At 46.8% G+C, this 26,245-nt stretch overlaps 1 protein-coding gene across 20 annotated transcripts in view; it reads right to left on the reverse strand.

The window, feature by feature from the left end:
- Positions 1-26,245, reverse strand: part of DMD (dystrophin) — a 2,379,610-nt gene that overhangs the window by 101,433 nt on the left and 2,251,932 nt on the right. For all 20 annotated transcript variants that reach the window (XM_045050793.1, XM_045050788.1, XM_045050791.1 and 17 more), the window contains one exon: positions 6,205-6,279. In XM_045050793.1, coding sequence (XP_044906728.1) covers positions 6,205-6,279 — 75 coding nt within the window. The remainder of the gene's footprint in view (positions 1-6,204; positions 6,280-26,245) is intronic.

Consider the following 26,245-nt stretch of genomic DNA (forward strand, 5'->3'; position numbering starts at 1 on the left):
CATGCTCTTGTCTGTCTCTGTCTCAAAAATAAATAAACATTAAAAAAAAAATTAAAAAAAATAAAATGGCTATGCCTTTTGGTTCCCATTTCACAGGACACATCTGTTATTAAAGACCTGTGTTGGAAAGTATCCTAGGGGAATATTTACCCAGTCAAATCTGGGGAACACTGATTTATAATAACCTGAAAGAACACTGTGTGGTCACTGCGATGGTAAAGGTTTAATTAAGAAAGGTATTTGCTCTATGGTAGAACGTTTATACGCTCCGTGTCTCATCTGTCACAATATTACATACAAAAAACAATAGCTATTTGACCCATCATTATGTGAGAAAAGCCACAATCGGGCAGAGGGACACTCTGATCACTGAGGAGTATTAGTTTAAATTGATGGGCCTGCTTCCCTGTGATGAAAAGCCAGGAATCTGAGGTGGACAGTAATAGAGATTTCTGGGACATATGCCCACCAACATCTGTTTAGGAGTGACCACTATTCGTATGATGTTAGCCTGGGTGACTCGGTATTTTTTGCATCTTGCATTCATTTCCTACTTAGAGTACAGATGTCAGTACACGATGACAACAATGGACCAAAGAGCATGGGACCACATGAAAAAAGAGAGAATGAAAGGAGAATTAGGAACTGGGCAAGGCATACCCAGCCAGAGACAATCTGCTTGGAATGGGGAAAGAACGGATGGAAAAGGCCTCCCAGTGCGAAGAGAGTACTTGGTGGGCACACAGGTCCAGAAGGAAGGTGGAGGATGGCCAGCCTACTAATGCCATGACCGGAAACGAAACCACCCTCAGCACCACCACTCGGGCCAACCACTCTTCCCCTAGCGTGCACCTCACGGGTATCGGAACACGCTGAATAGGACTATGCTATCTCCCCTGCGAGCGAGGGAACAGAGAGAGAGAGGGGAGTCCTGTTACAGGAGCCCTCTTTGGGGGCACCAGGATCTGTGAAACCACATAAGCGGAGAAAATGAGCTTGGCTCCAGTCCTCAAGATTGGTTTGAATCCTGAAATAACAGAGACCTGGCCTCTAACCCATGTGGATAAGGATGGGTAAGCTACGCTCTCATGGATGCTGGGAGTCTTTGTTAGCAACTGAACCCTGTCGCAGGCCACCCGGGGTGCCCTCTCCAAAGGTGAGGCGCATCCACCAAGAAGGGAGCAAAATCTTTCGCCTGCTTCATCGGGGTGAGGCTGAGTCTGGCAGCTGTGACTTGATTCAGACAACTCCAGGCTGTACAAAATCTCTCCGCTATGTGATTCAGTTGCCGAACAGAAGCAAATTGTTCTCGATTTCTTGTTTGCAGAATATGTGTCACATTTATCAACTGCAGTATATTTAGCCTTATGGTCTGGGCTCTCTCCAACCCACCACAGGCTCATCAACTAATACGTGCGCTTTGTGAAGCGCCTTGTTTTCTTTCTGCTCTTAGAAGTTGGCTGTATTTTTAATTTTAGAAGCCACACACCTAAAGGATGTCACGAGAACAGAAGACTGAGAAGAAGCTTAGATGATCTTCTTCCGAACTTTCGGCTGGGGGGGAGGGGTATCGGCCGTATGAACCAGCTTATAAATCCCTCTTAGCAAGATTTTCTCTTTGTCTCTGCTTTTTCTTCGAGTTTAATTTTCATTCACAGTGCGTCGAAAGGCACTATGGAGTCATGCAACATTAAACCGATTACAAACTGGGGACACTATACGCCGATGGTGAAGCTCCCAGCTTAAACAGCAAATGCTCTATGGTGGATGCAAGTGTGTTATTCGGGTTTCTGCAATATTGGCGCTTTGATGAGAAAGGGAAAAAACACAGAAGACCAAGTGTTTTAATGGAGGTAGCACTGCCTATATCCTAAGGCATCAGTAATTCCAACTCTCCACTGGCATCAGGAGATCCCTGAGATAACACCATTAATTTTCATTAAAGCAAAACTTGGCAGAAGCGACCTCTGGCTGGAAAAGCTAGCCAGGACAAGTTTTATTTGCCTGTTCCACAGACAGTAGCCCTTTCTCATGGCTTTCCAGGCACAGAGAGGACAGCACGGGAGGAAGATAAACCCAAGCAAACAGCGAGTGAAGAGGAAATTCTTAAATCATCTACTGAACAGTTAGTTTAAGTACTGTGACCACAGAGGTTTTCAAGAGGGAAGGGAGAGGCACTCTCTTCATTCTATAGTCCTACCACACGTGGAACCCTCCAGCCACGTATGAGAATCCAGCAATTAACTGAGATAAATACACCCTCGTTTGCAAAGAGGACAAAAGTCGTGCTCAGAAAGGACAGGCTGAGAGTTTCAAATCTGTTCACAAGTGGAAAGTCCACATCCAACACTCGGAGCTTAACTTCACCACGAGGCTATAACCTCAAGCGGCCGGACTTTTTTCTAGTATCAAATTCCCCCACTTTCCCAACATTTATTGGAAATTTTGACATATGTTGAAGCGACAGAAAATGAGACATATTTATGAAGAGAATCATGATTTAACAGGAGAAGCGCAGACTGTCTAAATCCGAGGTACAAAGCGACGTTACGGAAAGAGACGGTCAGTATGAGGTTTCCCATCTCGCCTATTTTGGGGCCTTTTCAGAGTGTGACTTTTAGGACCTCCCAGAAATATACTATATACTATAAAACCTTTAGAGTAACAGGTTCATAATTATCCCTTTACCAATGGAAAGCATTACCTCTTTCCAGCTATGGTACATTAACAGGTCCCGGAGGAAATCCCAGGCCTGGGGAGCCCTTTAAAAACCACTTAAACTTGGCAGGCTTCGTGCTAAGCACCGGAGAGGCCCAGATAAAGAGGAACACAGATGCTCTCCTGCCAGGGGAATTCACTTCTGGGACAGTTCTTCCTGATCTCTGGGGACCAAGCCACATGCCAGCGACGCTCCTGGACCGCCTGCTAGAGCCTCTGCAGACCCCGGGGCCAGGCGCCTTCATTTCTGAAGACTCAGCAGCCCAGGTTCACAGCTCTCTCTTCCCCAGTCCTGGCCCCCCTCCGGAAGACCCCAACATGGGCGGGGCTGACGCCTCACCTCCCTGCGTTCCTGTTTCATCTCCGTGCAAGTTCACATCTACTCCACCCACTCAGGCGGTCACAGCCTGGACCCAGTCACCTGGACTTGTTCCACAGTGTTTAGCTACGCTCCGCTCCGACCACAGCCTCTCGGCCTTCCAGGGGCTTCCACACCAGCTCTTCCTCGAGCTCCCCCAACGGTCAGCCTCTTGATCCTTCTCCCTCCCGATGACCAGCTTGCACGTGAATTCACAGCTCCTCTGCCCCCACGTGGCCTCGACAGACATCCCTCCAACCACTGAATCGTTCTTTTGCCCACATCCTCACTGCTCTTGCCCAGCTGTCCTCTGCCCACCTGGGCTGGACCCACCCGGCCCCCGAGTACTGAGCGAGCCCGGACAAAGGCCACAGCCGTGCAGACGGGTACCGGGGCAGAACACTGAGCAGACCGGGCTCCTAATGCTGCTGCTCACATTGGCCCTCTTCTCGCCAATGCTCCAGAACCGGGAACCCACCCACAACCCTCTCGCCTTCGGCTCCCCATCGCAGCAGAGAGAAAACAAACCTCTACGTGGCTTCCCACAGCTTCCCCCCGCTGGGTCTCCTTAGCTACCCGGACCCGCACAGATCCCTTCTTCGCCGCCCCCCATTACAGCAGCAGAGAGGTGCCCATTCCTTCTCTTGGATCCCACGTTACCTCCCCTAGGCTCCCAGAACTCCCATTGTTTCTTATCTCCTCCTCGCCTCTCCTCCTCAGTGGACTCGGGGGCACCCAGGTGGCTCAACTGGTTAAGCCTCCAACTCTTGACCTCGCTCCGGTCATGATCTCGTAGTTTGTGAGATCGAGCTCCATGCTGGGCTCCGCATGGACCGTGCAGAGCCTCCTGGGGACTCTCTTGCTCTCTCTCTCTCTCTCTCTCTCTCTCTCTCTCTCAAAATAAATACATATGTAACTAGACTCAAGTGTCTCTCAACTTCTCAGTACGCCCACTTCATGTACTCTGTCCGGACCAGCTAACTACCACCCCTCGTCCTATCTCCTTCAAAGTAAGTGTCTCCAAGAACTGGCCATGACAACCATCTTTTCATCCCCTTTGCACGTACTTTTGAGACCACTTCACCACCTCCCCCACGCGTCTAACAACCTCCCTGGAGCAACCGACTCCTTGCTGCAAAATCCACGGGGCACTTGTGCCAACTCCATGCTGGCCTCCCATCGACATCTGCCCCCCAGTAGCCGGCCACTTCTTTCCTCCACACCATACACGGCCCTCTCGCTCTTGGGATCTTCCTTCTCCCCCACGGGCCTCTCCTCTGCAGTTCCCTCTGCACACTGTTCGTCCCCTGTTGTAAACACTCTTTTCTTCTCCGTCTACACATTCTCCCTAAACATCTACAGGCTGATGAGTCCTAAATATTATTTGTCTATTTCTGCTGAGTAGCACAGCTTTACCCCCACCCCCTTCACCGGGCAGGGCCACCGTTCGCCCAAGTGAGCACCTAGTAGCTTCCTTGGGTCCCCTTCACCCACCTGATTAAGTACATCACGAAGGCCTGTCACGTTCACCTCTTAAGTATTTCTCCACTGTCTCCACTTCTCTCCATTACTCCAGCATCCATTCAGGCCACCATGTTGCCAGTGTAAATTTTTTTTTTTTTACGTTTTTATTTATTTTTGAGACAGAGAGAGACAGAGCGTGAGCAGGGGAGGGGCAGAGAGAGAGGGAGACACAGAATCCGAAGCAGGCTCCAGGCTCCGAGCTGTCAGCCCAGAGCCCCACGCGGGCTCAAACTCACAGACCGTGAGATCATGACCTGAGCTGAAGTCGGACGCTCAACCGACTGAGCGACCCAGGCGCCCCAGACGACGTTGCCAGTTTAGAGCACCACAACTGCTCAACCAGTCTCTCTGGTCAGGGGCACAACCCGCTCGGTCAACCCACACTCGACTGCACAGGCACGATGACCTTTCTAAATGAAAATCCCACCATGTCATCCCCTTGCGTGGCTCCCCGTTGACCTCTAAGCTCTACATAAGTTTCAAAAGCCTTTCACCATCTGCCCCCCACCTGTGTCTCCGGCCAAATGTTTCACTATAGCCCCTTCTTGGGACTCTGTGCTTCAGTCAGGCTCCAGCGTGTTCAGTTCCTGAATACATCAGCACATGCTACTCCTTCCAACTCGAACACTCCTAGAGCAAGCGGGACTAATCCTTCTGGACTCACAGAGCTTAGCCACCATTTCCTCAAGCAAAAGCTCACCCCCACAACTAGCTGTTCTCATAGGACCCCTAGTCTACTGTCACATAAATACAGGGCTTTGAAACTGTCTCTTCACTATTCCTCAAGGTGCCCATCAAGTGTGCAACTAGAAACGGGACTACGGGGTTTTGTTTTGTTTTGTTTCGACCAGTTGTGCCCCTTCTTGATGATCTTCTATTCATTCACCTATGTCTCCAGCCTCTCATGGACCCCCTGGGTCTCCCTCATGAGGCTACGAGTGCCATCCAGGTAGGGCCTGTGCCTGTCTCTCCCATGGTTCTATCACCAGTGCACGCGGGCCCTCAAACAATATATTCTACCTCACCTTGATGACAGCGGAGAGGTATAAATAAACTACGAGACGAAGACACAGAGCCGTATGACATGCCACGATTTCCCCACGGACGTGGGATACTCAGCAGAAGCAGAGAAACCAGCCCGTCGTCTGTACTTTTATCATCACATCATTCATCGGAACATTAGCAGTCAAGCTAATAATCTACTCACACCTACAAAATGCGGCAGGGCTAATGCAGCTATTGACTTCTACTACGACACACCGTTTAGAAGAAGGAGAAACAAAGGCAGAAGAGAGAGAGAGATTTCAAGGTTCGGAAAGGTAACCCTGGACGCCAGTGTCACTAGCTGGGACCAAAACGTACAAATACCTTGTCCAATCAAGGAACGGTGACACAGGAGAGACTCTAGACAATATCACAAAGTACTCTAGGGGCACATGAGGCCACAGACACCTTACTAAAGGGAAATCTATGTTGCAGCTGGACGTGTGATAGCTATTTCTCCCCCTCTGCAAGTGAAAATACCCCTGGTCCCACTTTTTTTTTTTTTTTTTTTTTAAAGCCAAGACGAACGTCAAGTGTTCCAAGCACTGGTTAATACTCACAGCAAAGGGCCTTCTGCAGTCTTCGGAGCTTCATGGCGGTCCTATAAGCTGAGAACCTGACATTATTCAGGTCAGCTGGGGAAAAAAGAGACAAAAGAGAGAGCATTTTGTTATTTCATCAGCAAGCACAAAAGCTCCCAATGTTTCGGAAACAACAACAGGAACACAGAGAAAAAAATCTTTTGTGTATCCCCCAAATTTAAAAATTCTATCGCGGTGCCTGGGTGGCTCAGTCGGTTAAGCGTCCAACTTCGACCATGATCTCTTGTGGTTAGGGGGGATACAAGCCCCAAGTTGGGCTCTGTGCGGAGAGCTGAGAGCCTGGAGCCTGCTTCTGATTCTGTGTCTCCCTCTCTCTCTGCCCCTCCCCTGCTCACACATTGAATAATGTGTTTACTGAATAAAAACATTGAAAAAGATTTTTAAAACTTCTGTCAATGAGAGAAAAGCAAAAAAAACCCCAAAAATGTCTTTTTGCTGTCTGACAATCAGGAAAGCTAAGTTCTGTGAAGGATTCCAGCGGCAGAGCCCGCAGGGCATTCATTCATGTAGTCCTTATTCCTAAAAGGGAACAGACACACAGGGAGTCTTTCTCTTCTGGACTATAACCTCGGTTCTATTGGAGTGGATCTTGGCTACACAATTAAAAGAGAACAAGCAATCTATTTTTGAAATAGCTGTTAGAACTTCGCAAACAATCAAGGGGCGATGCAATACTTTTTTGAGTTTTTTTTTTCTTTAGAAGTGTATCGGGGCGCCTGGGTGGCTCAGTCAGTTGAGCGTCCGATTTGGGCTCAGGTCATGATCTCACGGCTCGTGGGTTCGAGCCCCACGTCGGGCTCTGTGCGGACAGCTCAGAGCCTGGAGCCTGCTTCGGATTCTGTATCTCCCTCTCTCTCTCACTCCCCCTCCCCTGCTCATGCTATCTCTGTCTCTCAAAAATAAATAAATATCAAAAAATTTTTTTAAGGATAGGTGACTTTGTTTTCACGGTAATAATTAAAACAACATTTCATTAATGACAATACAGGAGACCTTCTAAAAAAGATAGAAGTTTAAGACAAAGATCTCAGGTAAATGAAAAGCATGTTTGCAGAATTTAAAAATCACAGTGGGAGAGCTTCAGTCTTGAAGGGATGAATACTGGGTTTATTTATATGATGATTTTTTTGTCCAAGTTTTTATCTGAATTCCAGTTAGTTAACAAACAGCGCAAGATCAGTTTCAGGTGCGGAACATGGTGATTCATCGCTCATATACACCACCCAGGGCCCTTCACAGCAAGTGCCCTGCTTAATCCCCATCACCCATTTAATATCATACTTTCTTCTTCTGACGATCAAAGTTACACATGCTCACTGTGGACAACTTGGACATTAAAGAAAAATTTACACTCAAGTAAGCAAATCACCGATAATCCCCTTACCCAAAGATATGCACTGTTAACCTTTCGAGAATGTCTTAGTGTGTGTGAGTTTGAGATGCATTTTCCAAGAGAACTGGGACTAAAGTAAACATTTAGTGTATACTCTGAGGAGCCATCATCCTAATAGTCAGCACAGGTTAACATCTCAGTGATGGAGTCCGACAGTCTATGAGGCCCAACTCACCTTCCCCAGCAGGAGGCTTTACTCAGATAATGCCCTTACTCAAGGGTGTGCAAGCCTTGCAATAAACTGGGCTGTATTTCTTTGCTACCATTTCTGTGTAGGTATGTTTCAGGAACCCAGTTCCAAACGGCTCCTTGAAGACAAGGACTCTCTCTCCTACTTCTGTCATCTCTCCCAGGGACTTAATATACAACTGCTTTCTGAAAAAGCAGGTCTCCTGCAGCTAGTGAACTGTTGACAGAATGGAGGAACAAACGAACAAAAGAATGAAGGAAGGAAAAAAACAGACAATCGAGGGGCACCCATGACACCAATTCTACTTGGGGGTTAGGAGAGGGAAATAATGTAATGCACCCCCGAGTCGCCTGGGTCAACATTATCAGCTTCACGGCCTTTGCAGACACCAAACGGAAAAACCTGAATTGACATGAGGGAGAAGAAAAACGATGTCCGTAATTTGCTTTAAAATATTCGCCAGACGGGGCGCCTGGGTGGTTCAGTCGGTTGGGCGTCCGACTTTGGCTCGGGTTAGGAGCTCACGGTTCATGAGTGCGAGCCCCGCGTCGGGCTCTGGGCTGACAGCTCAGAGCCTGGAGCCCGCTTCGGATTCTGAGTCTCCCCCTCTCATGCTCTCTCAGTAAAATAAAACATTAAAAAAAAAGAAAAATATTCAGCATAAATATCAACACGAATGACAGTACACTATCCAGGATACGTATACTGGTGAGGATACGGAGCGAGTGGACCTCTTCAGATGCTGCTGGTGGGAATGGAAGATAGTTCAACCACCTCGGGAAACCGGTTGAGTAGTTTCCCATGAAATTGAACACACATCTCTCTTATGACCCAGATATTCCACTCCTGGCGATTTACCGAAAAGAAAGAAAAGCAAGTCCACAAAAAGATGTGTACATGCATATCCACGGCAGTAGCTTTAACCACAGTAGCTAAAATCTTGGCAACAAGGCAACAGGAGAGCGAATAAACAGACTGTGGCGTAGTCCTGCAGTGCGCCGAGTTTAAAGAAAACCCTCACGTGGCCAGTGCAGCATGACGTACGTACGTGTTAGCTTACGCTACGACGCAGAGGCGCTCAGCCGTCTGAGTCAGGAATGCACACTCTAGGGGTGGGTGGCTAGCAATTCATCAAAAAGCCTCACCCCGGAGGTGGCCACTCCAAGTACTTCAGCTATATTTAGCTCCTATCACACCGGGGGATTCATTAATTACCCAAATTAACGCTAGATAGGTCTGCGCCGGTGACGTTAGCGGTTTGCGAAACGTGAGGACCGTTGGAAAAGGTGTCGAAACGCTGGCCGCCTTTCCATTATCGGGCCCTGAGAAGAATCTAGCAGGCTCTCCACCCAGAGAAAGGGTGCCCTAGGCCGGATTCCAAAAGGTCCACCTGCCGGTCGCTGAATTGCTGGTGGCGCGAATTCCATCAGGCAACAGAAGCCGGATCACAATTACCGGGGGAGGGCGGCTGTCAAAGTACCACTTCCCGGGGCCCGGCTCCCAGATTTCCTTACTCTGTAGATCCGGGGAGGGACTGACAGTACGCATCCCTAACAACTTTCCAGGAGATTCTGACGCTGCTGGTCCCAGGACCACACTTGGAGACTCGCTGTGTCCGAGGGCTGTGGCCCGGCACGGTGAGGCTCTCTCGCCGAGCACGCAAAAAGGCAGGGCTGGGACTTCACGGTGCCTTTTGCATACGCTTTAGTGAGACTGGTTTCCGCCCCGTGGCTAAGCGATGTTCTTTTGTGACAGAGCCTGTTCGGAGACGGGCCTTCGTTATGAACTGGTAGGTAGGTCCTAGTTATCCAAAGCGTCATTCGAGGGTCAACGGCACGACCCGGAGCTTGTCAGAAATGCAGAATCTTTGGCCCCACCCAGATCCACGAATCAGAATCGACACGTTGAACAAGATCCCCAGGTGATTACTCTAATTGTACATTTTGATGAAATCTATTGTTTGGTGTTGTTAAAGGTCAAGTATGTGTTGTCTTTTGTTTTTCCTTTGTCAAGTTCCACTCTGCGGACTTTGGGGAGGGTATTCGATGACAACTATGACCGATGAACCCAACAATTCACCCCTGGGATCTATCTGCGGCTCTCTCGTGTATGATGAACACCAGTAAAAAGTACTCAATGTATAAAAAGTGTCTAAACGCGTTCTCCCTCAAAGGCGATTGGTACAGATTCCCTCTCCTCCAAGTGAATTCACTTTTCTCTCCAAAGCTTGTTCTCTGCTCAGGACAACTTGATTCACCTAGGCCCCCCCCTTCTGCCCTTCGTGATCTCTCTCTGCTTACCTTTTTGGGTGGTCTCAGCCAACTCACGTCTTGGGGCACTAAGCCACAAGACGCTCATTCCTGGCCTCCCCTCGACAAGGGTGTAACACCAGCAGCGTGATCCCGCTTTCCCCACACGTGGCGGCACAGAGTTCCTTCGCACGCTCGTGAACGAGCCTCTTCGGCTCTTTTGTAAAATAAGCCACATGGAAACACGGGGACGCCCTTCTTGTCAAGTACACACTACTCCTCCTGTACCACCATCCCGTAGCTCTTTCCAAGGAACAGGCCTCCAACTCCCAATTTCCTTTCATTCACTGACTTACACACAAGTGTGGGGCGTCGACTGCGTCGATCAAACCGTCTGAGCAGAAGGCAGTGGCGAAACTTCCTCTTGTTTTTCTCTTCCTTCCTAAGCCTCCTGTCCGACTGCCCCCGGACTCATCGGCCTAGCCTACCATCTTCCTTCTTTCCTAAAACACATCCTTCTCCCACGACCAATTCTACCCCTTTGCTAATCTTCTTGGTGCCGTTCAGAATTCAGAACAAACGATCTAAAGGAGGTCAGAAGCTTCCGCCAGGTTTCACAGTTTATTTCAAGAACTGGCAAATTCCACCAGAAGCTACATCCAAGCGGGAGAGGCAAGGGTGATCTGACTCTTTCAGGGTGCGGTTCACTACGGAATACTCTCTGAGACAGGCCTCTGGTACATTCCTCCTCTAGCAGCTCTCTCAGCGTCCCCAAAGCAGTTCGAGCTTTGTTCCCTTCCAAATCCTTCTGACTATGGCATTCGGCCTCCGGTTTATCCTCTCGGACACGCTTTCAGCGGACCCCCCACCCACTGCCCTTCTGCCACCAGTTTTCAAGGCACCGTAGTCCAACCTCACCACGGTGCTCAGACAGTGATCTGGAAACATCAGAAGAAAGCAGCTACGGAAAATATCTAGGTTTCATCATAATGCAACAGAAGGCATACAAATGTTTATCTAGTAACCAGCACTGAACTACACCAGAGCTCTGGTGCCCTGAAAGCCCTACTCGAGAGAGATAACCATCTGTGTTGTCTGCGTCTGCCCGTGTTGCTAGGAATCTGCAGTACCACTCCCTCTGGCTTACAGCTGGAGGCGTTGAGTCTCCAGCCTTGGGAAGGCATGTAGGACGCACACAGAAACCTCAAGACGTGGGACAGCTGCGGACAACGCGACACGGTCCCGGGCTGAGGCTGGAACTGACCTGGTAGCTGAAATATGCATGCCCAATAAACCTAAACTCCCCCCCCCCCCACTTCCCCACCCCTGTCCCCCGCGGGAGGGAGGCTGGCCTCCACTTTCCCCGGGAGCTGCCTTTCCAGGACTTGGATCCAAGTTGTAATGAGCTCACCAGCGCTCAGTAACCGGAACTCAAGAGGAGTGAGACTATCCAAGAAACGAGTTACACAATGTTTCCATGGCAGCTGGTAGAAAGCACACTTCAGAAGGATAAAAACGCTGAACTGAACATTCCTCTTCATGACTTGAATTATTTTATCCAGGGCTGGTGCTGGCCTAAAAATAGAGAAATCTAGAAACTGGCGGAAGAAGGGCAAATATCAAACTATCTACCTTCTCAAGTTCAATCACCAGCTACTGAAGGGACGGCCCATTTATAGCTTTTATTTCGAGGCACAAAACAAGTAACGGGGGGGGGGGTTGCCCCTTTGTTTAGCCTGGGAATTCCTCTGGACTTTGGTAAATATTTCTGTTGTAAGATTTTTACTTCCAGTTCAGGGGAAGGTGGATGGTAAAAGGTGTCAAATGCCAGAAAGGAGGAACGACAGCTCAAGTCAGAAATCTACACACAGTGGACAACGGTCTCGCAAAAATAGTGCACAACACCTCAGCATTTAAAGTCAAGGGAAAACTTGGAAAATATTCTAAGAAATAAACCATTAGGCCCTCACATTTCCATTTTTTCTTTTGCATTTTTCATTTCAGCTTTACAGCTGGTTTCTGCCGTTCGATCATGCTTCAAAAGTCCTGCTATCTCTGACTGAACTGAGGTCTAGGATTTAAAACAAGGACTATTCCAGTCTGGCTTTCCAATGGCTTGGAAATGAGACTTGGGAAAAAAACAATGAGACTTTTTGGTAAAGGCTCAAAGTTTTAGTGTGTTTATCTATTAGGTAGGAAGAATGATAATGACCTCATAAAATTAATGAGTGGAAAGAGCTGGATGGCCAAAGATTATTCCAACAGATAAATTAGCGCTGTGGTCTTTGTGTCTTCCTACCAACTCGGTTTCCCCGAAGAAACGTAATCCAACTCATTCAGGGGACCACGAGTGAAGCATACAATTTGGAGGCAGTATGATCATTTTTGGTACAGTTCCGGCCTGAATGTTTGGCATGCAGGACGAAGTAAACGAATACTGCATATCTATTTGCATCCTCTTCCAAAGAAGCCAAAACAAGGCAGCCTCGCCCGCCCGGCACCCCTTCTCCTCCAGGAAGGTGGCGGACATTTAAACGGATTTGGGGCATCGGGGTGGCTCAGTCGGTTGGGGAAATCAACCGACTTTGGCTCAGGTCATGATCTCACGGCTTGAGATCGAGCCCCGCGTCGGGCTCTGTGCTGACAGCTCGGAGCCTGGAGCCTGCTTCGGACTCTGTGTCTCCCTCTCTCTCTGACCCTCCCCCGTTCATGCTCTGTTTCTGTCTCATAAACATCAAAAAATAAATAAATAAAAATAAAATAAATGGACTCAAGTGTCTCTCAACTTCTAAGGACGTACACTTCACGTACTCTGTCCACACCAACTAACTACCACCCCTCTTCCTTTCTCCTTCAAATGAAGTGTCTCCAAGAACGGGCTACGACAACCATCTTTTCATCCCCTTTGCATTCTTTCCCCGGCCTCACTCTTCCTACAGTGTTCTAATGGACCCTCCACCTGGCAAGTATTCTCCGGGCCAGGTCAACCTCCCTAGAAGAGACTAGAACCATGGGTCTTAATGAGGCTCGAGACAAACTGAGTAATTTAAACCAAGTCTGCCTTGAAAGCAAGGTAAGCCAGCACATCCAGGCCTCGGGGATATTAAAACTTTTTTTTTTTTTAACGTTTATTTATTTTTGGGACAGAGAGAGACAGAGCATGAACGGGGGAAGGGCAGAGAGAGAGGGAGACACAGAATCGGAAACAGGCTCCAGGCTCTGAGCCATCAGCCCAGAGCCCGACACGGGGCTCGAACTCACGGACCGCGAGATCGTGACCTGGCTGAAGTCGGACGCTTAACCGACTGCGCCACCCAGGCGCCCCTGAGGCCTCGGGGATTTTAGAGGACAACGCAGAATTATTGGGAACCCTTCGACAACGGGTAGGGTTTCTAGAACTTATCTTTTAAAAGTCAGCTGAGAAAGAAGAGGTACATTAACCCATGAGACTTGGCCGTTAATGTTTTTAAATATATTTGAGGCCTTTTAAACTCTAAACTCATTCAAACCTCATCATCAACATAGAACTTTACCCAAATGGGGATAAAGTAAATGTACACAGAGGGACACAGGAAGTACACCTTCAGAGCTACGAGAACTCCAGAAAGCCAAGCCTGTGAACTTACAATTACCACCGAGTGACGCTTCCAGAAGTGAAATGGTATTACTTATTTGCCACCAGGGACCCTCTAGAATTTTTTTTTTAATTTTCTTTTTAATGTTTATTTATTTTTGAGACAGAGAGAGACAGAGCATGAACGGGGGAGGGTCAGAGAGAGAGGGAGACACAGAATCCAAAGCAGGCTCCAGGCTCCAGGCTCTGAGCTGTCAGCACAGAGCCCGACGCGGGGCTCGCACTCACGGACCGTGAGATCATGACCTGAGCCAAAGTTGGACGCTTAACCGACTGAGCCACCCAGGCGCCCCCCTCTAGAATTTTTCTAACACATGAAGAGAAGAAGCACCTAAGTAGTCCACTGTGGCCCAAACGTGGTGGGCTTCAAATTGCAGAAGAGAGAAGGAGGTCATAAGCCAAAAATTAAAAAAACAGAAAATTGAGAAGTTCAACAGTGAAATCAAAGATAGCACAAAATCCCGACTGTGGGTTTGATCGAGGCCTTTCTGGCTCCCTCCTCTGGCCTGGCCTTCCTCAGTAGAGGCTCCCTAACTCTTGGCAACACTGTTCTCCTGAAAGAGGGGATACCCAAATTAGTTTTGCTCCCAGTCCCCTGCTGTGCTAAAAGGTTAGTTGACAAAGCATGTTCTGTAACAAATGGCCCACATAAAGTTTTTTTGTTGGGGGGGTTACTAGAGAGCCTTAAATACCATTTCGGGGAGGGCGCCTGTTGGCTCAGTCAGCACAGCATGCGGCTCTGGATCTCGGAATTGTGAGTTCAAGCCCCAAATTGGGTCTAGAGATTAAATAAAATGAATGAATGAATGAATGAATACCATTTGGGGAGCCGGACAGCTTCCCCAGATAATGGAGAGCTGACTCCTAATGACACTGCGGTGCCATATTCCTATTTAAGTTTCATCTTATTTATTTTGAGGGACAGAGAGAGTGAGCGGGGGAAGGGCCGACAGAGGGAGAGAGAGAATCCCAAGCAGGCTCCAGGCTATCAACGCAGAACTGTCAGCGTGGAGCCCGACACGGGGCTCAAACCCACCAATCGTGAGATCGTGACCTGAGCCAAAACCAAGAGTCAGATGCTTGACTGAACGAGCCACCCAGGCACCCCAATGGGCCACGTTCCTTTTACTTCAGCTTCTGATCAGAAAGCACTGGGGTGGCTCTGATTCTCAAAACCGTGCCCACCAAAAAATACAAACAAAATAATACTCATGATTTCAAAAGACCGTTTAGGGAAAACCGGTCTATAGCTTTTTAAAAGACCTGCATGGAACCATAATCCTTCCATCTGTCCTTTCAGTACTTCCCGAGAGGACACAAAGAAGGAAACAGAGGCCAGGCAGGCTGCTCTGGGAAAGTGAGGTTTTAGCAAAGATCTAGAGGGTGATGGGGATTAACCGGGTAGAGGCCAAGAACAAAACAAGCTCATGGGCCAGCATGTGTAAAAGGAGGCTCCCAAGTAGACAAGAGCATGGACCATGAAGAATCTTAAGATCAGTAGGGCTGAAATCTCAGAGAGTGAGGAAGAATGGACGCCATGAGGCCTGACAGGCAGGAAGAGGCCTATTCAGGGCCCTCCACATCACTGTAAGACCTCAACTCGGGATTTCCAGTTACCTAAGGCAGAGGGAACACACTCGTTTCTGTCTCCTTATTCCCGAAACTCTACTAGGATGACAACGTAAGAATTCAAACGGGTATCTCCCCAACAGAAGAGGGACAAATCCGGGAAGAAGAGAACAGAGCACAGCTGCAGTATCTGGGGAGCTTGGCAGATGATCTGGTGGTTAACTGACTTAGGAGACCAGAGAAATCCCAAGTCTCAATTAATATGAGGGGAAGAAGGGCAAGTTGGGGGGGGGGGGGAGGGACTGGGGGCTAATTAAAAAGGTTCCCAATGTACACAACCAAGGAGTCTCAAAACATCGGAGGCTCCAGGCTCCTGTGAAGGCTGTGATGTGGCTGAAAGATCCAAGGATTGGTTGTCTTTTGAGCCCTCGACACTTTCTCCCCCACCCTAAGCAGCCAAGCGCATCGGCCACTTCCCGCCTCGCATTGATAGAAGGCTGGAGGTTTCATCCCGGGAGAAGCAGCCCCAGACATGGGGCAGTGAGGGATAAGCAAGCTTAGGAGTGAGATAAGACACTCGAAACAGAGGGCTTACTTGCCAGGCCAGCACACCCAAAGAATGTAAATCCTTAACTTCACTCCCTGCCCCCAAATTCCACATTTAGTCAGCCCTTTTTTTTTTTTTTCCTTCTGTCAACTCACTGAGAAAGCTTCTCTACCCTCAGCACTTCCTGATTTGCTCTCCTGATCCTTGGAAGGCACTTCAATCGGCAAGGTCACGAAATTGGTCATTAATCTCTCATCAGCCTCCCTTGTCATCTTCTTCATGCACACCAGATGAAGCCAATGCTCTTTCCTTCCCGGCTCCCTCTGGACAGAGACCATCAGAGAGTTCATGGCCGGACAGGATTCCCCCTCTTTGACTCAGAGCCTTCAGTCACTGCCCTCCCGCGTGTTCCTCAGTCCTGGCAGGGGCAACTCAACTACAGACGCGACTATACCAGCATCGCGAACTTCGCAACTGACCACCCCCCCCCCCCCGCCCCGGTCTCCCTCCAGTCTGTTTTAAACTTCATTAATTAAGCAATCTTACCACTCTCTCTTCATAAATGAGCGCACATCCCAGACTCTCTAGGGCAGGGACCGTTTAATCACATTTTACTCTTTACAATCAAGGTGAGACGATTTAAATGATCACACGTGACTTAATTTTTATGTCTTGCTACACCTTTTCCTGTAACCGAATTCGCAAATCATTTCTGGATAATGGTATGGCCTACTCTTGGGGGGACTGGAAAAGAGTACTACTTTTTCTGCGTAAGACGGACGCTGCCTCTTTCAAACCCATCATCCTTTCTCACAGTTGGGGACCTGGGGGGAGAACCTGCTTTGATGATGAAATTAAACATTTTCCTCATTTCCTTTAATGGGAGCCTCAACTTCAGCAGTTTCCGGTTTTAGAATGGGCTCAACAGGATTCCCCTACATTCTGAAGTTCCTACCGGGTCTTAGCTTCTCAGCTAGTTGTGGTTTCCCCCCCCCCCCCACCCTTATCTTCCAGGATTTCAACAGATGATCTTTCTCCCCAAACTCCAATCTCTTTCGATTATTCCTCTGGTAACCAGAGACCAGAGGTCACAAACTGGCTGAATCTAGCCTGCGGATGCGTTTTTTGTTTGTTTGTTTTTGTGCGGTTCCTGCACTTTTGGCTCACATAATGGTTTTTTGAACTGTTGACTGATGTGCCAAGAGTTAAAAATTTGTGGAGGCTTCCACTGTCCTGCTTCTCGGGAGCAAGATGAAGACTCGCATTCCTGCATCACAAGAGGAGATGCGGAGGCTCATTTACCCTAAGAGAAGCTTTTCAGGTCGCCCCAGGTCCTACCCAGCCACCTTCAGTCATTTAAATTCCCCGGTTGGGCCCCAAGAGGCATTTCTTTCAGAGTCCGGCCTTGGCAAGACCACTCCCTTGCTCTCCCCCAAACTTGTACGTTTGCCCTTTAGTTACCCAGTCTTTTTCCTGTCCTGGTCGAAATTGTCAGCTTCCTCCAATAACTGGCTATTCTCTGGCTCTCACTCAGATCACTCTATGGAAGCAGTTCTAACCGGGTTTTCCAAAAACTTTCCAGCTCTTAATTCTTTGGTCTCCACCTCTTACTAACGCAAACTAAGGGACTCTGCCACCAAAAATACTACTGCCTTAATATACTTACTTTTCCAGTACAAGAACGGGTGGGAAGACAGAACCAAAATCCCAATCACTCTGCTGACTACATTTCATCAAGTGACAATTACTTATCCGTTTTTAAATCCTCAATTAACATTTATCTAAGCGCCTATTATGGGCCAAACCATGTACTAAGCTTATGGCTTAAAGATTTAGGCTTCTAAGGGGCGCCTGGGCTAGCTCAGTCGGTGGAGTGAGCGATCCTTGATCTCGCCATTGTGGGTTCGAACCCCACGTTGGGTGCAGAGATTGCTAAAAAATTAAAACTTTCATAGAAAGTTCAGGCTTCTAAAAACGTGAGAAAATACAAAACCAACGTACTCACAAAAATCCAGTACGCATTTCCCGGGTATTTGTGACGTTCCAAGTAATATCCACACAGCAAAGCCTGGTTATGTGAGCATGCTTATATACATACACAAACATACAAAGCAAACAGATGGCTGTGTACAGTTTTTATATATCCAACACAAAAGGAGTTTTCAACAGGATTTCAGGTGTATTCCAGTGAACATTTTTAAGGTTAAGAGAACTGAAAAATTTCCATATACGGTATGTTCTTTACGAAACCCTGATTCGTTTCTAAGTGAGCCCATAAAAGCTAAAAGTGAATTTAAATACTCAGTTTACAATCAAAATAAAATCTGGGGCGCCTGGGTGGCTCAGTCAGTTGAGTGTCTGGCTTCGGCTCAGGTCGTGGTCTTGTGGTTCGTGAGTTCAAGCCCCGCGACCGGTTCTGTGCTGACAGCTTGGAGCCTGGAGCCTGCTTCGGGGATTCTGTGTCTCCCTCTCTCTGCCCCTCCCCTGCTCTCTCTGTCTCTCAAAAATAAATAAACATTAAAAAAAAATTTTTTTAATAAATAAAAATAAAATCTATACCAATACTGATGAAAATGGGTGATATGACTAATTAGAAGCAGCTTCACTTTTCATTCTTATACTTGAGGAAGCAAAGAGGAGAGAAAAGAATCTGGGGACTATAGAAAGGACTGTGTGAGTTTACCGCACCCGGGGCCATAAACGCTGGTGTGCAATAAACGTGGTTTGCATTGAATCAGATTCTGACAGTAACTTGCCTACTTTCACCAGGTTTAAGCAGCTGATGACATGAATTCCACATCTGATTCTTCTGCAAATACTACCAACTCCCAGGGCTATGGGTGCGTCACTAGAAGGATTCTCTTGCTTACCCCTTACAGCTGGAGCTTGGGTTTCTTTTTTTGAAACACACATAACAAAGATATCAAGACTCTATAAAGGAGTTACAATAAAGGGAGAAAGGAAAAAAAGGCAACATAAAGAGAATGCTTGTGCGTGAGAAAGAGGAGTCGGGTGTATTCAACTGTGGCAGATTGTCGAAGGCTGGTTCACTCAGTACCCATTTCCAAATGCTTTCTCCCTGCCGTTCTCTACTACAAAGGCTGGAGAGTCTCAATTCTCTCAGTCAGCCGGGGACAGCCATGTGAGCGCAGTCTGACCAATGCTTGAGGAGGTAACTGCAGGGAAGAATTCCCTTTTCCAAACCGAAAAGACAAAGAGCCTCGGGAGGAGGAAGGTCCTTTTCTCCTCCCTGCCGGGGGTGGGGGGGATGGGGGGCGGCAGTCACCCTGGAACCACGAGGTCAAACATCTGTGGCTAAAGATGGTACAGCGGGCCACAGAGACAGACGCATCTCTGACGGCATAGCCCGGAACTCTTCCTTAGCTCTGTACGGTCTCCAGAAATCTGCTTCTACAAAACCATCACCCCCAGTGTGGCCCACGTACAGTTAGTTAGTTGGTCAGAGGTTTTCTTACTTGCAGCAAAATGTATTTGCAACTGACACGTTAATTGAACTGTCATCAACAAACTGCAGAAGACTAATTACAGAGCATCACCCATTCCCTGTCAGCCTCCTGGGAGCGGAGCAAAAAAAACGTTAGCAGTAAAGAGATCTTGGATCACAGCGCTCCCCACCAGTCGCTACCTGGGATGTGGGACAGTTTGACAGTTAATTTAATTTCAAACAACGTTGTAATAGCGGGCTTATATGAATAAGGCAGGCTTCTAGACAGAAACAGATCTGCAGAAGGTCTAATGAGACATTTGTTTTGAATGAGACGTTAACAAGTCTGATTGTGCCCAGATGTAAGATAAGGATTCGAATTTTTAAATACATATTTCTCTGGAAGTTAATAACTACCTATGTATGAACACTTGTAAGTAACCAATTTTTCATTAACTCTTTAGACGTGTTCATATCTTTACCTCATTAGTATAAAATCCTTAAAGACAAGTAGCATCCTTCCTTACAGCTCTTAAGATAAAGGTTATTTAAAAAAAAAAAAAAAAAAAAGCTTTGGTAACTTTCAGCTATTCGGAAGTTTCGAAGCCCAAATTAAGGCCCTAAAATCTCTCCTTCATCTGACAGTGTTCAGTTTCAGGTTCTGATTGAAAATGATTTGCATCCTTTTCTGCCTCTCTCCATGTTTTTGGTCCCCAACTGCCACACTCCCCTCAATATCCATTGTCCTCCATCTCTTCATGAGTAAGATAGACGCCAAAATGAACACCAGTGGAAATCTGATCTTCATTACCATGGGAAAAGCAAATTAACGTTCTTGCAAAAAAAACTGTTTTGCAACATGACTACTTGACGCCAGTGGGTATTCACACTTTAATCTTGCAAGGGAGGGGCGCCTGGGTGGCTCAGTGGATTGAGCTTCGGACTTCAGCTCAGGTCATGATCTCCCGGTTTGAGTTCGAGCCCCATATCGGGCTGTCTGCTGTCAGCACAGAGCCTGGATCCTGCTTTGGATCCTCTCTCCCCACCCCTCCTGCCCCTCCCCTCCTCTCTCTCTCTGTCAAAAATAAACATTAAAAAACAAATCTTGAGGGGTGCCTGGATGGCTCAGTGGGTTAAGCGTCCCACTTCGGCCCAGGTCACGATCTCACGGTTGGTGAGTTCGAGCCCCGCGTCGGGCTCCGTGCTGACAGCTCAGAGCCTGGAGCCTCCTTCGGATTCTGTCTCCCTCTCTCTCTGCCCGTCCCCAGCTCACGCTCGCACTGTCTCTCTGTCAAAAACAAATAAACTTAAAAGAAAAATTAAAAAAAAAAAAAAGAAATCTTGCTAGGGAAGAGACGGAGTTTTTAATGTTAACATTTTTGTTGTTTGAGAGGTAGAAGAAACTTTGTTAAACCCTTCAGCATGAGTAATTAGTCCAAGATAGTACACAATTCAGGATATTGAAGCATCTAGGAATATAGTAAAATGTGCTCATTTCTGCATTTTGTACATCCTAGCCGGGGAGCGGACCAGGTGACATGACTCAAACTGCCCACGCATCCAGAAGCTGACTTCTGTACGTTTTTAAAGACGAAGCATGTGACAGAATGTTTTCTTTTCACTGTGACGTGTTAATGTTTCTGAAGACTAAACGCTCGTGATCAGAGCCTGATAAAGATACTAATATGTAAATCATTCATGTAAAAAAAAAAAAAAGACCAATCATTCAGCAGCTGCAGCTGTTATAAAATTAATCAATGGCAGGAGCTTTTCATTGGATAATGGCCTGCCTTGTCCCCTGACATAGACTGAGTTGCTTTTAATGAGAAAGGACGCCTTAGGGACGGAACCACATACATCGGAATCAGCGTTACTGGCAACACTGTCTTTGTCGCCTCCTATGTGGCACTTGGCAGTTGTTTGATATAAAGCAGGTGCGGGGCGCCTGGGTGGCCCAGTCGGTTAAGCGTCCGACTTCGGCTCAGGTCACGATCTCGCGGTCCGTGAGTTCGAGCCCCGCGTCGGGCTCGGTGCTGACTGCTCAGAGCCTGGAGCCTATTTCAGATTCTGTGTCTCCCTCCCTCTCTCTGATCCTCCCCCGTTCATGCTCTGTCTCCCTCTGTCTCAAAAATAAATAAACGTTAAAAATTTTTTTTAAAATGCATTTGTAACCGTTTAATTGGCAGGTAAGTGGACACATCATAGACAACTTTGCAGAAAGAAAAAAGGACAGAGAGAAGGGAGCTGAGAGGCCGAAGGAGTGGTAGAACGACCAGGAAGGTCACTAGACCTCTTAGGATTTAAACTTTCAGTTCTTCTGACCCAGAGAAGCTTTGAAACTAGAGCCATCAACCCCAGCCAACGGGAGCCTTCTACCCCAAAAGCATTTTGTTCCCTAGAAACCTGTAGCTGCGTTCATTCTATTCACACCAGGCAGTTCATCAGGAACTCTTGAGACTTAAACAAGATTCAGTGGCTTGGGGACCTAAACATCATTTACCACACATTTTATTCCAAGTTGTAAGCAACTAACTTACAAATAAACTTCTGGAGCAGAGCCCAAGGGTAAGTTCAGAAAGGGCTAAATCTTGTCTCAAGGCAAGAATGTGGCTGTTGCCTGACTGAGGGATTTAATGGTTACTGAGCAACCAGGCATTAAAGTCTTTAGGTAGCTTTAATTTATCTCTATGCGTTCTCCTTAAGGGTATTCTTTGGGAAACAAACAAACAAACAAAAAAACCCCAACAATAATTTCTGTCAAATAAGAAAAAGATACCGTAGCATCTTAGAAACAGAAATGTCTCACTCTAAATCTTCATTTTCCCAAAGAGTAAAGCTAAGGGCTAGAAAGTTCTTAGTAATTTGTCCTGGGTTCCCTCATCAGCTAGAAGAAGAGCGAGGATGCGAAGCCAAGCCTTTTTCTGTTTTTCTTCCCTGGAGGCGAGAAGGGGTGTTTCAGCTGCAATAATAAAGCAGCTGAGGAACTCTCTTCGACAAGCAAATGCCAACAACTGTCACATAAAACACCGGAAACATCCTTTTCTCCTACGTTCCCGCACTTTCTTTTACTTTGTGTCTTGGTTTATTGTGGTTAAGAACACTCAACACCTCTACTTCCGCGTCCCTTCCCTGACGGAGCCAGAGGCAAAGTACAAGGGGTCATTCCAAGCAGGACTTCAAAACTACTCTTTGGGCTTCAGAGCCCCCACCTGCTCCCAAGGAACAGAGACCATGCATTTCTGTAACCTTAGCAAGTACTTGACATTCATATTAAATTTGGAAAATACATCTTCCCCCGAAGCAAGCAAAGCCTAATTTCCCTGTTATTAAGAGTAGTTTCTAGACCTTGGGATCTTCTTAACTTTCTCAAGGTTCAGATCCTTCTCAGCCACCCTGAGACCCAAAGTCCCAAGGGTTCTGCAGTGGGCTGTGTTATGGAAATAAGTCAGGAAGTGAGAATGTGAACATTTCTTTTAAAGACCAGCGTAAGCCCCAAATTAAGTAAGGAAGAAGCCAGGTCCCAGACTTGTCTCTTTGGTGTTTTTTTTGTTTTTGTTTTTGTTTTTTTTTTTTCCTTCTTGACGGAGAGCGAGTGAGTGAGCACATGCGGGGAAGGGGCAAAGGGAGAGGGAGGATCTCCAGCAGGCTCCATGCCTAGTGCAGAGCTGAAGGCCGGAGCTCGATCTCACAATTGTGATATCATGACCTGGGCCGAAATCAAGAGTTGGAGGCTTAACAGACAGAGCCACGCAGGTGCCCCAACACTTCCTTGAATGTATCAACCTTTCAAAACTTGATAAATGCTACCTGCTTCTCAGGACTTGTAAACCAAGCAAAAAGGTCACTAGGTGTTGATTTTAAACTTACTTACTTACTTATTCATTCATTCATTCATTCATTCATTCATTTATTTATTTGAAAGTAAACTCTGTGCCCAACATGGGGCTCGAACTCACGACCCAGAGATCAAGAGCCATATACTCTACTGACTGAGCCAGCCAGGCACCCGTGAACTTCTTACATTTACGTCTGGGTTTTTGTGTCTTAAAAATACTAACATAATTCTCCATATAGCAAATATTCATCCACAATCTATTACTCTACAAAAAAAAGAAGCTTTTATTACATAAAAGATCATCACTCAGGGTGCCTGGCTGACTCTTGATCTTGGGGGGGTTGTGAGTTCAAGCTCCACGTTGGGCCTAGAGCTTACGAAAAATAAAAAGATCAGAGAACAGAACCCTGAGTCTATTGTGCTATCAATGTGTAAAAAACTGCACATTCACATGTATGTTTGCTTATATACGCATAAAATACCTATAGAGAGTAACACAGAAACTATACTATCAACGGCATCTAGAGAGTGAAAGCAGAGGGTTGTTATCAGTGCTGAGAGAACACCCACTGTTCGTACCCTCCGCTTAGACTATTTCAATTATTTATTTTTATCTCAATTTTTTTTCTAACGTTTATTCATTTTTGAGAGACAGAGAGAGACAGAGCATGAGCAGGAAAGGGGCAGAAACAGGGAGACACAGAATCCGAAGCAGGCTCCAGGCTCTGAGCTGTCAGCACAGAGCCCGACGCGGGGCTCGAACTCATGAACTGCAACATCATGACCTGAGCCAAAGTCGGACGGTCAACGACTGAGCCACCCAGACGCCCCTATTTATTTTTAAAGTTTATTTATTTATTTTGAGAGAGACAGAGACAGCGCGAGTGGGGCAGGGAGAGGGGCGGGGGGTGGGGGTGGGGGGAGAGAGAGAGAATCCCAAGCAGGCTCTGACATGCCAGCAGGGCCTGGTGTGGGGCTTGAACCCGTGAAGCTGTGAGATCATGACCTGACAGGAAACACATGAGAAAACCAAAGGCCTAAGGATTCAAATTCAAATCTGTGACTCTACAGCCACTCCTCTTCATCATGACAGTTTCCGAGTGTCCTTGGATAAGTAACCCTGACTCTCTGAAGCTTCACTTTCTTCATTTGGAAAGGGAACAACAATAGTTCCGGTTTCCAGGGCTGTTGTGAGACATGAGATACCGTCTCTTAAAAATTCCGAGGAGGGGCGCCTGGATGGCTCAGTCGGTTAAGCGTCCGACTTCAGCTCAGGTCACGATCTCACGGTCCGTGAGTTCGAGCCCCGCATCGGGCTCTGGGCTGATGGCTCAGAGCCTGGAGCCTGCTTGACTCTGTGTCTCCCTCTCTCTCTGCCCCTCCCCCGTTCATGGTCTGTCTCTCTCTGTCTCAAAAATAAATAAACGTTAAAAAAAAAAAAAATTCCGAGGAGAGATCCAGGATAGACACTTGTTCAGTACAAGTAAGGGACCTCACCCTGCCTCCAGTATTTCATATATAAAGTGCAATAAAAATACAAGCAATCTTTTTTTTTTTTAATCATATTGATAATTCTAAAACATTTCTTCCCCTTTCCAAATGCCTTCAAGATAGTTCCTCTTCAAAATGACACTGTCACTTCCCAGGAACAAAATTTAGCTCAGGGGCTCGCCCATGGTTCAGGCATTTAAAGCAGATTTAAATCCCAGCCATGCTATGTGAGCAAATTACCTATTTTCTCTGAGCCTCGTCTGCACAAAGGAGATAGTAATACACTTCATGGGGCTTTCGAGAAGATTAATGAGAAATATATGCTTATGGTATGAAGTTCATACATTTATATGAGCTGCCCCAAATAAATTTTTGTAAAACAATGAACTACATAAATGAATTTATAAGCACACACATCAATACAATTCAGACCTACTTCCTATGGCTCCAATCAATTTGCAATTTCCTTTTTGTTCAATGCTATCACCACTCTCTGTGCCATCAAAGCTGAAAATCTAGAAGGCATCTTATAACTCTTTTCTTGAAAACCTATCCAATCTGTCACTACTCTCGGGTAATTCTACCTTGAGGAGGAAACTTCCCCCACTGCTATGTTAAGACCCGCATCATCGTAAATGCCACAAAGCAAAACAGCCTAACTGATCTCTCCCCTCTCTCAACATCCTGAAACCATCCCATCAAATTCTTATTCCTGAAAACAGAACATCATCACTCTCTTCGGAAGATTTAGCAAGGTCCTTCTATTGCCCATCAAATGAAATTTCAATTTCTCGTTATGTAACTTGATGCACTTAAACTGCCTTTAATTGAAGAGCATTAAATCAGGTTTTTCTTCAAAAACTGGAGTAGATTCTCACAGAACAATGCCCCCGCTGAACCTCCAACAAGCCAGTCTTTCTCTCAATTGTACCTTTGTTTATGCTGCTACGCTATCGGGAATATCCTAGCCTACGTTTTAATGTCCCTAAGTCTTATAAAATTCTTTCGTTAGAACAATGGTTTTGTTCTACTCTCTAAATAGTCTTCCCCAAGGATTCTCATCAGTAGTGCTCTGTTTACCTGTATAACATACCACACATTTGACCATGATATTACGTAAGTTACTATATAGTCTTATAGCATATAGTCAATTTCATTTGGTCAATGTCAATTTTAACCCCTCAAGCAGACAGTAAGGTATTGTGTGAAGCCGACATATGCTGTTTTTTAGAATCCCTTCACAACAAGCAGAAAGATACTCGGCAATGTAAGCTGTGTGTGTGTGTGTGTGTGTGTGTGCACGCGCGCGCGTGAGACAGAGCACGCAGGAGAGCGAAAATGCACTTGAACCTAAACCTTCAGTCATTCCAACTTGAGACATTTAAATTTGCCTTGAGGGGTGCCTGGGTGGGTCTGTCGGTTAAGCATCTGACTTGGTCTCAGGTCATGATCTCCTGGCTTGGTTCGGGAGTTCAAGCCCCACATCAGACTCAGTTGTCAGCATGGAGCCTGCTTCAGATCCTGTCTCCCTTTCTCTGTCCCTCCCCATCCCCCCCTCAAAAAGAGACATTAAATTGTTTTTAATTTGCCTTGAGAAACAAAATGGGTGTATGTTAGCATTAATCAACTATGACATCAGCCATAAC

This window comes from Felis catus, chromosome X, assembly GCF_018350175.1.
Source record: "Felis catus isolate Fca126 chromosome X, F.catus_Fca126_mat1.0, whole genome shotgun sequence".
NCBI classification, from domain to species: domain Eukaryota; kingdom Metazoa; phylum Chordata; class Mammalia; order Carnivora; family Felidae; genus Felis; species Felis catus.